The sequence below is a fragment of the Chlamydotis macqueenii genome, chromosome 7 (genome assembly GCF_036417535.1).
Source record: "Chlamydotis macqueenii isolate bChlMac1 chromosome 7, bChlMac1.mat, whole genome shotgun sequence".
NCBI classification, from domain to species: Eukaryota; Metazoa; Chordata; class Aves; order Otidiformes; family Otididae; genus Chlamydotis; species Chlamydotis macqueenii.
The window spans coordinates 7,587,098-7,601,433 of NC_141562.1; the positions used below are offsets into that span (position 1 = coordinate 7,587,098).

At 39.5% G+C, this 14,336-nt stretch overlaps 1 protein-coding gene across 1 annotated transcript in view; it reads left to right on the forward strand.

Annotated features, from left to right (window-relative positions):
- Positions 1 to 13,770, forward strand: part of CHAT (choline O-acetyltransferase) — a 29,307-nt gene extending 15,537 nt beyond the window's left edge. Inside the window, 8 exon segments of the mRNA XM_010121442.2 lie at positions 1,447 to 1,547; positions 1,747 to 1,875; positions 3,039 to 3,161; positions 4,670 to 4,811; positions 7,949 to 8,011; positions 11,695 to 11,832; positions 13,500 to 13,748; positions 13,750 to 13,770. Of these exon segments, the coding sequence (XP_010119744.2) occupies positions 1,447 to 1,547; positions 1,747 to 1,875; positions 3,039 to 3,161; positions 4,670 to 4,811; positions 7,949 to 8,011; positions 11,695 to 11,832; positions 13,500 to 13,748; positions 13,750 to 13,770 (966 nt within the window).
- The last annotated feature ends 566 nt before the right edge of the window (positions 13,771 to 14,336 follow it).

Sequence of the window (14,336 nt, forward strand, 5' to 3'; positions counted from 1 at the left end):
TGTATTACTCTCCAACTGTCAACAATGTTGACACCTCATGAAAAATTAAAAAAAAACCCTGACTGATACATTGCATGCGCAATGCTTGTTGCTCTTGCCATATCTAAGAACAGCAATATGAAAAGAGAAACCACCAAATTAATTTCACTGGCACTGACTTACCCCAGTGCAAATACATTTTGGTAGTAATTTCTGATTTATGCCACTGTAAATGGCATTATTAGCACACTCCAGTGCAGTGTTTTTAAAGAACAAACCTTCATTCTTTAGTTAGAATCCTCTATTATTTGCAGGGCCACTAGTTGAGATTTTTCAAGCAGATGAGAATAAACAAGATTTTCTTTTTGTTTACTACCAGAAGGCAGCAGAAAGCAGATAAACTTGCACAGTATCTGGGAGAGCTTCATCTGTCCAGATGTATTGCCCTTCTTCAGGGCAGAAGTAGTTCAAAGGTAAAGAGAAATTCTTAAGGAAAAAAGATCTCGCGTTCTTTCACACAAACACAGATAATGTAGGAAGTTGTTCTCACAGTAGGACTTGTTCTTTCTCTCCATATTCTTCTTCAACCTTGCAGAAAGGTATCAGAAAACGTCCAGGTAAACTTTCTGCATCACACACTTACTCTGTGAAAACTTCATGGGAACCAGGGAGTCAGGATGCGTATGTGTGGTACAAATGCACAGTGTAAGCTGAGTGAGGGAAGTCCAGCCAAAGACACTTCAAAAGAAGTGGGAAGAAAAGTCCAGAAAAAGGATAGGAAACATGTGAGACAAGTTGCAGTTTTGTCCTAGACATCTGCTTTTGTTTGAGGTGCAGAAATAAGTAACTGCATGGGGGTATCACAGAACTACAGTGCAGCAGGCTAAAAGCCACCAGTTATACCCTATGTATGTAATGAAGTCAGGAATGAAGACAAGTAAGAAGGAAATTAAGAAAACATCACTTAAAAAAAAAAAAGGAAGCAGAGCAGTAAAAGAAGCTATGAGAAAGCTATCAAATAAGGATATGCTCCCTTGATACAATATGTATAATAAAATGTGATCCTAAGGGACTTCCCAGATACCGAAGTTTCATTGCTCCCAAATGTGGAAGGAGAACCCCAGCCTGTCTTTCTGTTGATGGGTTTTCTCTTCCATAAAGCAGATGCTAAATTCGATTTCCAGACTCCAGTGGGAATTGCTAAAATTTACATTCTTGCAGGACTGAGTCCAAAATAGCAGCATGAAAGGCATCCAATGTAATGGCATTCACAGGACAAGAAAGTCTCTTGCGAAAAGCCTGCAAGTCACCCACTGATCTGTAAGTCAAGGAAGCTCCTGATATGAGCAATAAGAAAACCACAGGAGAACGATAACATCTTTTGTTAGATTGCCATACGGGTAACTTACTCAGAACGTGCTTTATTCCCTACCCACACATCTTGCGTTTGTTCTTTGCCTTGCTTAGTTTGTGGTAGGAAGAGACGGAGTCTGTGGTACCGTGTGTGAACATTCCCCTTTCGATGGCATCGTACTGGTGCAGTGCACTGAACACTTGCTCAAGCACATGTAAGTCCCCTCTCAGTACAGTCTTGTACCCACTCCAGCCTCTGGGAAGCCTCCACCAGTGGCAAATTCCTCCTGGTGCACAGGGCCATTAAGGCCCATGCAACTGTTGGAAACCAGTAATTTACCTGCTAAAAAAGGCAGGGTTTAACCAATAGATTATTCTTGTGACCTTAATGACTTTTCTCTCACATACTAACAGGAAAGAAAGCTCCAAGAAATTAGTCCGAGCTGATTCAGTGAGCGAGCTTCCTGCTCCACGGAGACTAAGATGGAAATGTTCCCCTGAAATTCAGGCACATTTGGCATCATCAGCAGAAAAACTCCAAAGGTAGAACAGAAGCCTCATTTTTCTCAGCAGTGACTGCAAGCTGGGAAATACCCAGCACAGTGAGTGCAGGCATGGGTTTCCTCCTAGAAGGCTCTCCCTGCCCTCTCGCTCCTCCTCCTCTTCCAAGCCAGACATACCTAGCATCTCTTTTCAGGATGGCACTCTTACAGGCTGGAGCCACTTCACTGTATTCAAGAATTGCATTACCATTGTTTTCCTTCTGTGTAAATATTAGGAAAGCTAAAGACCACTGGAAAAGCAGATGAGTCCTATTTGCATGGGAGTACAGGTCCTCTCTTTGTGTGGATGCCCTTTATGGGTTTGACCTGACTGAAGTCAAAGCCAGGGCAATGGGGATACGTATATGAGACAGTAGAATACAACAAATTTGAATAAAAAATTTGAATTTAGGAGTGTAATTTGTTTACACCCATGTTGCTCCTGCAAAGGTTAGTTCCTCTGACTGTGTTTTCCAGACTCTAAAAGATTTGCACGATCTTTAGGGGTAGGGATGACAATGAGAGATTTTTTTTTTCCAAACTATTTCATCTCAGCACTCAGGCCTGCAATCTCTCTATAGAGAATTAACACATTGTCTGCAGGATCAGCTCTAAGTACGTCCAGCGTGATTGCATTAGATGAGACCTCAAAGTGGCTAGAAGCATACATGAAAGTATGGAAGCATTCAGGATGCAGAGTAGTTATTTTTTGTTTTTAAACAAAGGTAGTAGTCCTCTAAATTGAAACTTGCAAGGAGCTTACAGCCTTCATCAGGTTTTAAATCCATCCATTTCTCACACTAGTAAATCTCACTGAAATTTGTCAAGAACAAAGAAGGACCTGGCTTAGGCTTCAGGACTGAAAACACTAGGTTAAAAAAACCAAAACAAAACAAAACAAAAAAATTTACTCAAATGAACAGAATGACCTGAGTGCCACAGCTCATGTTAAGCCTGCAGATAACAAGTCCAGTCTAAAATCTATAAAAATGAAAGTGACTAGGAGCAAGTTACCAAAGGCCAAGACTATCTGCAGAGCAGAAGACCACTCACATCCGAGTGGGTACAGGCAAGAAATTACATCTGGGTTTTCTTTGCCAATGGAAATGGAGCACGAGATTCTTGTATCTGCCCTCACAGTAACTGCCTCTACTTGTTTTCCAGGATAGTGAAAAATCTGGACTTTATCGCCTACAAGTTTGAGAACTATGGAAAGGAATTTATTAAGAAACAAAAGATTAGCCCAGATGCCTACATTCAAGTAGCACTTCAGCTGGCATTTTACAGGTAAGGTTGATTCCAATCATAGGAACAAAGTAGTACAAGAGGAGATTGATAATTTGTTTTTTAAACAGAGGGTCCATTTTTTCCTCAGCACCCAAACAAATGCCTCCTGCATGGAAATCAGTGATCTTGCCTAACGAGTGTAGGTCAGACAAGATAGAAATTACCATCTGGTTCTGAGAAAGTACCCCTTTCCTTCCTTCCCTTTCCCTCTCCGTGCTCTACCTTACCATCCCTGTGTCCCACAGATGCCATTCCCAGCCAGTACCCTCCCCGCAGCTGTCCCTGTGCTTGGCATAGAGAAGAGGATGAGGGGACATGGCAAGGAGCAGCAGACAACCCTTCCAACCACAGCAGCAGAAGCAGCTAGGGAACTCAAGTCCCTGGGGCAGAAATGCTCCCTTGGCACTGTGGGTAGCTTGGGAGGAACCGTGGCAGTAACCTATAGCTCACCACATATACATCCCCTCAGCGGGAAAAGAATTCACAGGGAAAAATACTACAGCAGCATATCAGATCAGAATTCCTACACAGGACAGTAACTACTGCTGCTTCCTTCTTCACAGGCATCTCAAGATTTGATAATATCCTCTAATTTCCATGGTATTATAAAAGTTAAAAGCTCCTTTCTGCGTTGTCAAAACAGCTAACGCTCCAGGCTAGAGACTGGTTGCATGGTTTCCTGCAGAACAGCCTATTACACAAATAATTCTTTATCATGTCAAATTAAATCCCGAAGTGCTCTTCACCTAGTCAAAACCAGAGATGCCTAACACATTTTGCATACTCTATTAACATTTGTTAAACATCCATTTTGAGTATTCCATTAACCAACTCAAATAATTACCTGGTCCGAGCTTTTCATCTGGATCCCAGCCATGATACAAACCCCATGTATGCAACAAAAACTGTAGGAGATAGTTATGTTCTGAGACCCCTGCTTCAAGTGGAAGGTGCAGTAGGTCTCCTGAAACGAGGAATAGTACCATCTACCTGGTCCCAGATTAAACAACAGCCTTCATACTTTGTTCTATTTGCTACATGGGTTTTCATTCCAGCTCACAGTCTCAAATAGCACTCTTTTCCCTTCCTGGTTTTCTATTTTTCATTCACACACAGAGTGCATTTTTTTTCTTGTTTTAAATAAAACATATTTCACTCCTTAAGTAATGATTAATTACACAATTATTTTATGATGCAGTACAAATAAAACATTCTTTGAGATCTAGTAAATTTTAGTTTTACTAGGCTTATTTTTACACAGCAAGTCATTTTTTACTGGCAATGCATAACTAAAATGTATACAGCTGTATACAGCTTCTCATTTTAGAAAGGAGTGAGCATCCATCTTTTTAAAGTTTCTTATAGAATTCGATCAACATTAAGATGAATACTATGTGAAAAATAAAACTGTGGCTGTAACAATAAAACCTACCAAGCCTATATTTCTTTTACTCTTTATGACTCCTTGAAAATAATTATTCTTTGTTTTTCTTACTTCATTCTCTCAGATGCCACCAGAGACTTGTCCCTACCTATGAAAGTGCTTCCATACGCCGATTTGATGAGGGCAGAGTCGACAATATTAGGTCTGCTACCTTGGAAGCATTTGCTTTTGTAAAAGCAATGACGGATGACAAGACAGCTCTATCGGTATGTTGGTCTGGCTCCCTCTGCCTTCTTTAGCAAAACACTAAGCAAATAATGCATCCATGAAGCCCCACCTCTCACTTTTTAACTGTTAACTGAGAACATAAAGGCATAGGGCAGGGTAGCAAGCCTTACAGGATTTTGCTTTTTGTGCAAACCAACCATTAAGCTCAATATAAATATTTTCTTATTTTTATTTAAGCATCCAAAAGATGCCTAAACATGACATTGTAAGAAATAAACCATAAGATTTTAGACTCAGTACTGTCTTCTGAATGATCTATCAGATCCAAATTCTGCCCCCTGGAGAGATCTAGGTTGAACATGCAAAGTTCAGGGTCATTATGCTGTGACACCAGGGGAATTGCCCGGCAGGTCCCCTGCAGTAGACATCTCTGCTGCAGATTGCAATGTGAGAGGTGATACAATTCACATGCTTTGATTTCTGGATAAGGTGGATATGTTCTGGCTAATCTTTTTGGTTTTAAAGGTATGTTTCTACCAGACAGAGTCAATTTTACAGGGTCCTCAAGGGGTCTGAACCTTCACGATGAAAAAACTTCATCAAGCTAATAAAACAATTCTCCAAACTGTCCTGACATCACCCTGCAAAAACAAAAATTAAATTGCCTTTCTTTGAGACACCACCATCTGTTCGCCAGAAGCATGAGTACTGTACCTAGTAGATGGGGATGCAAAGAGGCACAGCTGAGAGAGCTGAGACTATAGCTGCACAAACAGCTTTGTCCCTCCTGCCATCCCTGGAGACCCTCCCTCAACATCTCTCTGTGTGCCACTTCCACACACTGCACTTTGCTGCTGTACAGGGAATTTCCAGGCGGCTGTTTAGATGCAAAATGCTGCCACAATACAGATTATTTTGCACAGTAAGCCGACTCCAGTGGCAACAGCCCACATGGCTGTTCTTTAGAATTTAGCATAGCATTGGTAGAAGTATTGCTGGGCCGTAGATTAAGTGTAAATTAATGAAATATTGTAAACCAAGCTCTAATGTCCCAGATGATGAGGAAAATTTGCCCAGAGAAGTGCTCTGTTCCCCCAGTGCTTCTTTAATCTTCTTAAGGTTACCATGCCTAAAACTTAGCTCAGGATGAACAAGACTCAAGTAAGTTCCACGTTAAAATTATAACTCAAAGGAAACTTGAAGTAATTCCTTACACCGAGTGGATAATTCAAGGCAGATTATGACCATACTATTACACACAATAGTGACTACCATACAGGAGATAAGAAGAGGCTGTTATTTGCTATCAGGGTCCTGTCTGACAACATGGTTCTTAATAGTATTTAATTAGAAGCTGCTGTCACCTGTGCACACCTTCTCCTCCACACTTGGGCACTCAGCATACCCCGAACCCCAAAATGCATTGCTGCAGGCTGACTGTACTCCTATGAGGAGCCAGTCTGCTCCTAGCACATTTTTTTTTTGCCATATCCTTCTTGTTCCCTCCAACAATCTCTTTTTACCTTCCTTATTCCAACACTTACTGACTTCTGCAGCTCTCCCAAAGCTTCAACATTTCTCACCATTTTACCACCCAAATCTGAGATTGTGCCCACCTGTCACAGCATCTTAAACTGAACTGCTTCACTGAAGCAAGCAGAAGAATGCCATGCATGTCTAGAGCGAGCTCAGTCTCCATCCCCAAATCTTTATATTGCGTGCCTTGGCAGTACCAAATAAGGAGAATAATTATTTCATTCCTTGTGAAAAGCCTGCAATCATATTGCAAACCAATCCACTGATCGCTTCCCTGGCTTCTTGTCCACTGAGAGATGCAAAGAGCATTTAAACTGATCTGATTGCTTTCCCATAAACTGTTAGAAATCTTGGTTTTGATATGAAAATCTTTTAAGTTCAAAAATGTGTATATTGTTATTGTAGAATCATTAGAAACAAAATTCACTTAACACAACCCTATTCCAAGGTGATTTCTTTAGACTACAGATTACCTCTGGATGTGAAGGGGTTAATTACATTTTTTGAACAGAGACCCATCACTTGATTTAAGTAGCCTTGAACTCCCCAAAATACTGTTTGTTAATAGTCATTAATCGAAATCAAATTAAAAACAATTTTCTATCTGATGCTAATAAAAAGGATCTTCAAACGATGGCTTGAGCAGTCACCAAAGATTGATTGAGTTGGACTGATTCTCTAGCAGGAGAAATATCTCATGGATTTGACACTTGCTGTAAAAGAAGCAGCAACTGACACTGCAGAGATTGCTGAATAGCTGTAAATTAATCAGATTTAAAGACTGCATTTGGTAATTTAATCTGTATAAGGGAACCAAGACCTAGCTCTAGCCCTATAAAAAAAAATATCAGACTCTACTTTGAAGGTCCCTGATGGTGGCCTTGAATTGCTTCTGAAATTAATTCTTTGTTCAAAAGATCATTCATCGTCCATAGGAGCTGAAGGCTCCCTGTTTATCTGGGGACCCAGTCATTTCTGGCTGTTTCAGGGTCTCCCAGAGTTGCAGTGTTGGACTTGACGTACAGCAGGGCAGCACTTCTTAGGATCATTCTCTTAAATATAAGAGGCTGCCATTTGACAGGAGTCAAAATTTAGTAGCTTGTTATCTGAAATGTAAGGCATCTGCGGAGGGTAGAGCAGCCTTGGAAAATTCTAGATGCCCTTTCACACAGGGGAGTAATTTTTTGACCAGGTAGTAAAATACCAGTAATGGCTTTCATTAGTATCACTGTCATTGTCTAGATTAACCATTCTGGAGAAGATACACTGCCTGGCTGCTTTGAAAACATTGAATTACACTAGGCAATTATTTTACCTACCTCAAACAGAGTGATTCAATTAGTAATAATCTACACCCTCAAAATCCACAGAAGAAATCCATGACAGAAACTGCAAGCCTTTCCTTGACTTCAACAAACCACCACCAATAAAAGCCTGTTCAACCCTTGCACAACCAGGCACCACTGCTGATCAGGACATTGAATCCCTACGGCTTTTCATTTACAAAGAGTACTTACACCCGAGCCAGGAGCAAAGGACATTTGAAAGTGCTTGCTGTTTGGCTGCTGGTTAATTGATGGAAGATGCTATTGCTTTGAGAGTTTATTCAATAATAGATATATTTCAATTCTCTCAACAGGATTCTGAGAAGATGCAGAGATTTAAGGATGCAATTGCAGCTCAGACTAATTACACTATTCTGGTAAGTAAAACACTACTTTGTGTGAATAAGGACTAGTTAGTCTTTTTCAAGAAAAGTACGAAGATACAATCATTAACTATTTAAGCACCAGAAAACATAGGCCTCTCTAAATAGGAAAGTACCTGCTATGTCACACCTATGAAAATTTCTGATGACCCAAACACCCTCCAAACAGACGCATTCAACTAAACTCATCTTAAAAAAAAATACTTCCTGGAAAGCAAAATAACAAAATTCTGCATTAGACATCAGTGGCAAGACAATCACTCTTGGGCTTTAGCTCCCTTATCTAGAACTGTCATGGAACATAACACTCTGTATTCAACATATTCATGGGAATGTGCATCTGTGAAACATTTATGATTTGTGTCATAATTAGGAGTCCCAGACATGAATTACAATTCCACTATTTGGTGCTGTACAAATTAACAATTAACAAATGGCATCCAAGAGCTTTAGTCAAAATTTAATAAAGAGATTTTTTAAAAAATATTGAAAGGTTTGGAAGAAGGAAAGGTGGCCAGATTAAATAAGCCTTTATTCTGTGTGCTCTATGATCAACATGAAATGTTAGCCATGCAGAGAGCCAAGAAAACTGTCAAGGACAGCTGAGAGCCTTATGAGGATGAGAAGTAAGCAAGGCTTAAAAGCAATCAATTTAGCTGCTGTGTAACATGCATCAGAAATAGAACTCCACCTGCAAAATCCAAATCTCCTAAATTTACAGGTATTTAGACCCATAAGCTATAACATTACAGATAAGCTCAAGACAGCTGTAACACATCAGGAACTTCCTCCCCACTCAAACTAATCATTTATGCATTTTCTTATATTCCTCTTCCCTAGAGGAGAGAGGTCCTTATCTGGGACCTGATCCTCAAATGGACTGGTATTCCAAAGTGCAATTTCTAATAAAGATTATTAACAATGAAGGAAAGATTATAGTAAGCTCTCTTTTAAAGAGCTGAATGCAGTGTCTAATAAAAGGAAGAGACACTCTCGAGTAAAGAAATCAGTTTAGTACCAAGTACAACTCATTTTCTGTTGACTAAAAATGAGACAATTCAGCCTGGGTAATGCTCCACATCCTGCAGTGCCAAGACAAAGCACAGACTTACTCTGCAAATAACTTAGTCAAGCCACTCATTAAATTAATCAATGCTAATAACCAGCTATGTTAAGTGAATTTGCTACCTATGGTTTTGCCTCAGAGCATTTTCTAACAAACCCACATTCCTGATTACTGTTTAAATACTCATAATATTTAAGGAATCATTCACTTCCAGAGGTGGTTTCAAAGGTATCTGGACAGGCGAGGTGTTGCTTTCAGGCAGAATTTGTTCCTAAGGCTGTGAAACAAAAGAAGCAGTGAAAAAAACAGTTTTGTGTTTCAAGCATTGTGCTGGGAACCAATATCTTAGAAGCTTGAGACTCCACATCATCTCTAAAAGAGAGGCAAGTCTTACTTCAGGGCAGCTGTCTCACCTCAGCCATCGTAGGGCAATCTCACAATTACCAAAACATACTGTAGGTCTATGATGTCACAACCAATGGAATTTCTGTAGGATATCTTTTTTTTTTTTTAAAAAACAAAACAAAACAAAACACAAAATTCCTTAAAAATCCCCCCTCCAAGTCATTTCAGTTCCAGAAACATAAAATTCAGCTTCCAGCGTAGCTTATGGGAAAATACTGAAATTGCCATCAGAAAATTAATTTATCTTTGAATTTAAAAAGGTCTCCAGGTATTTCTACTCACCAAGCCCCCATTTCTTTCTCAGAATAGCAGAATGTAATTGTTGTGCCTTTAAACTATGGGCAAGAGTTAACATGGTCTGACTAAATTGTGTGTAACAGATTGAAATGTAATAGCTCCTAAGAAAAACAACAAAAAAAAATCTACTTCATAAAACAAAAAGCAATTTAATGATTTTATTTCCCCTTGTTAGGGCTTACTAGTAGCACTGCTATCTTAAATGTGGAGCTCTAAAATTCAATTTAGCACAGTTTTTTCCTATGCATTGACTCACAGTTTATTTTGTTAGCCTGTCTCGGCCTCTCCTCAGACATGACATTGATCTATGTTGCAAAAATGTCATTGCTAACAGCCTTATAAATCTTGTGTGATAGCAAAATATTTCCTTTGATTATCAAGTCAGTTTCCCTCTATGGGAAAAACAATGTAAGCACTGCCCTGATGTACACTACTTTTTTGCAAGCATCCTTGCTCCGTTTGGGCTGATGAACAAATACCCCCTTTACCAACGGGTGCCTGTTCCTTAATAAGCCAAACAAGACTACGCACTCCCGGCCCCCTGCTTCAGGCACTTACTAGTGGTTAAAATTATTCTCCTTCCAGGAGGAAAAGCAAACTTGTGCTTTTCTTTTTTTTAATTCTCCCCTTAAAAGGGAAACAAAGCTTGTGCTCTTTTTTAAATCTTGCCTTCTCTCAGGTTCCCTGTTTCCCTTGTTGCAAGGGGCCTGTGTGAGCAGGACATCAGTTCTGCTCTCTGTGTATGTCCCTTGTCCCTTGTTCAGCATTTCCTTCCTACACGACTTCAGCCTCTTACCAGGGATGAGCTACAGCTCGGTCCTCATAATCATTGCTCTCACTAGCTAGAATAAAGCTAGTCTGAAGGATTTTAAATGCACGTTTTAATCTGAGGCAAATCCTGCCTGGTTAGAACAGCTCAGTGCTGTTCTTCAGATGCCAACATTTTTATTTGATTTCCTGAAGAAACAAAACTCTAACTATCCTGTTAGCCATCTTCAATCACATTTGCTAGCAGGATGACAAGTAGACTGCTCCAGGTCTCTTGCTTGTCAAGCACATTAGTCTCCTTTGTTAAACTCTGTTTAATTTGATTCTAGACTCATGGTACCTGGACTATGATACTATCCAACTATGCTGTCCTACACTTGATGTTTCAAATTGTTTCCTTAGAATGAGGGCTAAAGTCACAGCTGCCTCTGGGATAATCCAGCTCTGCCATGACACCACCACAGGGACAGCGGGAGGGAATTGGAATATTTGTGCAGTGAATTAAATTGAGAAGGCATCTGTGTCCCTTATCCCGGTCTTCTCAAGTGGTGGGGTATGCTAGTAGATCTGCGATATATCACTGGTAAATCTGTTATTCTGTGGGCACTATTAAACCTGTTGCGGACATCTATCAGATCTTTGGATCTAAATTCTATGGAATGACACATGGTTTACCTGCCAGAGTGAGATGCTGGCAGCAAGGCAATGAAAGACTGATTTATTCCAGTTTGGAGGTATTTTGGAGCGTCTTATCTTGAAATATAATCCAAGTGATGCACAGGAAATTCCACAACACACTTAGAGATTTCTGGTGTCCCATATGCTCCCCTCAGCATCTTTGGATGCCCAGCCCATGACATTCAGCTCTGAGAGATGACGAGCACCCAGAATGCCAGATAACCTCAGCACATAATGCATCTCAAGACCACTTCCTTCCTAATTTTTACATCTTCAGAGCACCATAAGAATTTCTAGTTACTGATCATGAGCAAAGTGCATACTCAGAGTAATACCTGGACATTACAGGCATGACCTCACTCAAACCAAGTTCATCAACTCTGACCAGAAAACAAGGCAGTAACAGCCAAGAAAATGTCTCCATACTCAGTTAAATGCTGATGTCTTATTACGTTGTACACAGGCTATTACTGGAATGGCCATAGACAATCATCTGCTAGGGCTCAGAGAGGTGGCACGGGAACACTTCAAGGAACTGCCAGAGATATTTACGGATGAGACATATTTGACAAGCAATCGATTCATCCTCTCTACCAGCCAGGTGAGTTTCTCCTGTTCACTGGTCTTGCTAAGCAAAGGCTAATTCATTTGTGTTCTGCCAGACCTTGTAGCTCACAGGGAGAACAATGGTTTGTTTGTTTTGTTTTGTTTTGTTTTTTAAAAAAAAAAGCTGATACCATCAAGAAGTCTCCAAAATTCTCCTGATTTTTAATCATGTTTTGGTTCATTCTGCAAAATCAGCACAGTAAATAATGACTGAATTTATGACTTCTCTTGCAACATCCCAAAGCCCTTACTGAAGATTCTGGAAATACACACAAACACAGTCAAATTTGTATGGGGGCTCAGTGTTTCTTCACTTTCCAAACTACATATCTTCTCATTCCCTTTCTTCTCCTTCCCCTAAGGTCACAGCTCTAGTGTGAATTCTTTACTCTAGTGACAGTACAGCCACAAGCCAGACAGGCTGCCACTCTAAGAAACCAAAGCCAAGAGCCATGAGGAAATTTTACTCTTAAAAGTAGCTGTGTTTGTAATCTTCAAGAGCCTTCAGTTACTCAGTGTAAGACTGCAATCTCTGCAGGCATGCATCTTGGAATTACAGGCATTTATGGATTTAAAGTTATTTGCAACTCTACTGAGATACTCTAAGAGTCCACATTTCCTACATTCAATGTTCTGAATAAGGAAACATCTTCATAGCATACAGCCTACAAATTAAATGTTTCATTGCATACAGTAGCAGTTCTAATGAAAGAAGAAATCTATGTAGGAATTCATTTACTGAAACACTAGCCCAACTGCACAGATTGGAACTATGCAACAAAAGAGACTTAAAATATCATGCTACAGCGTAAAACCTTAATAAGTAATTTGATCCTGTCATAATGTTTGTAGGCTTTCAGACATGAGCGAATGAAACCAACATACTACTACATAAATTCTCCAAGAAACTATCCGTGAGCAAAGAGTGCTTCTGAATAGCTTTATGGCCTTCGGCTGTTGCACAGCAAATTTATCTGACAATTCTATGGCTCTATTAGCAGGACTAATGGCTTGCTCCACACCATTAAAAAGCCAAACGTCATTTGCGAAGGCTCATGTACAGAAAGTCTGAAACATAGAGCTTTCTAACACATCTTTTATTTTCTGCAGTAGAAAGTATTTCACTCCTGTATTATGCCATGATTAAACTGAGGTGTAATAGAAATACACCACCTAGATGCATTAAAATATATTTTTAAACAGCATCACAATTATAAATGATTATTAGAAAGGGACAATACTACTTTTTATAATTTATTACAGTCTTCACATTACAAGTTTAACATAACCTTAAGATAAGATTAAGAAATTAAAAACCTTAGCGAAGTTTTGTGTGTCACATTTTTATGCATCAGAATTACATACAGCCTTAAAAATTCCCCATCAGTCACAGCTGTTAAAGGTCTATATAAAGTGATCAAAGAAATGCATTAGATCTACGTCAAATTATACTAGTTTTCAAACGCTGGCAAACAAACAGAGCAACCATATTCTATACTGAGATCAGCTTTTACCTTTCAAGTGTCAGCTCCAGATCTGGACTTCTGAAGGAAGTGATATTCTACAAGGGGGATTCACCATATTTGTATTTGTTTATCTTTTTCCTCATTCCTAACCAGCTGATTAATCAAAGATTGCTCCTTACCTTCTCCCTACAATCAGGTTCCAACTACTACGGAAATGTTCTGCTGCTATGGGCCTGTGGTGCCCAATGGTTATGGGGCATGTTATAACCCTCAGCCAGAGCATATATTATTCTGCATCTCAAGCTTTAAAGACTGTAAAGAAACCTCCTCAGACACATTTGCAAAAGCTGTGGAAGAAAGTCTCCTAGAAATGAGAGACCTGTGCAGCAAATGCAACTCTACTACGGCAAAGCCACTTGCTAAACAAGAAGCAGCCACACAGCTGCCAAAGTGACCGCAAACTCTAAGAGGCTGTGGGAATTATTCTCCTGTATTCACCTTATGAAGAAACAATGACATAGTTGTTCAAAGGCAAGATAGAATTAGTAATATATTAGCGTAGAACTGAAGCGTCATTTGTTTTACATTGTTGTCAACATTTAAAACCCTGTAAGTAATAAATCTACCATTTCTTGCTTGAGAGTCTGCAGAAAAGGTTTGGTCTCAGTGGCTGAAATGAAGGAGGGAGTAATAGGAGTATGTGTTGTACTACCATTTCTAACTGTAATCAACTTAGGCCATTTTACCAACTAAAAAATTAAGTAAGTTTGTATATGATATAAATTAAATGCTAAGGCACACCAATTAATTAATATCCCCGGCAAGTAGTTCTAAAATATTCACATCTATTCCTGCAACATTTGCATGTGAAGAAAAAAAAAAAAAAACAACCCGAATATTTCCCCTATGTTGAGAGTAACATTGTAAATAACAGACTGATGCCATTAAATCGTGAAAATTTGCATGAAGAGTATCTAACACCACCATGCTATTTCCTACATAAGAAAAGCAGATTATTTTTGGGAGTGGCCAC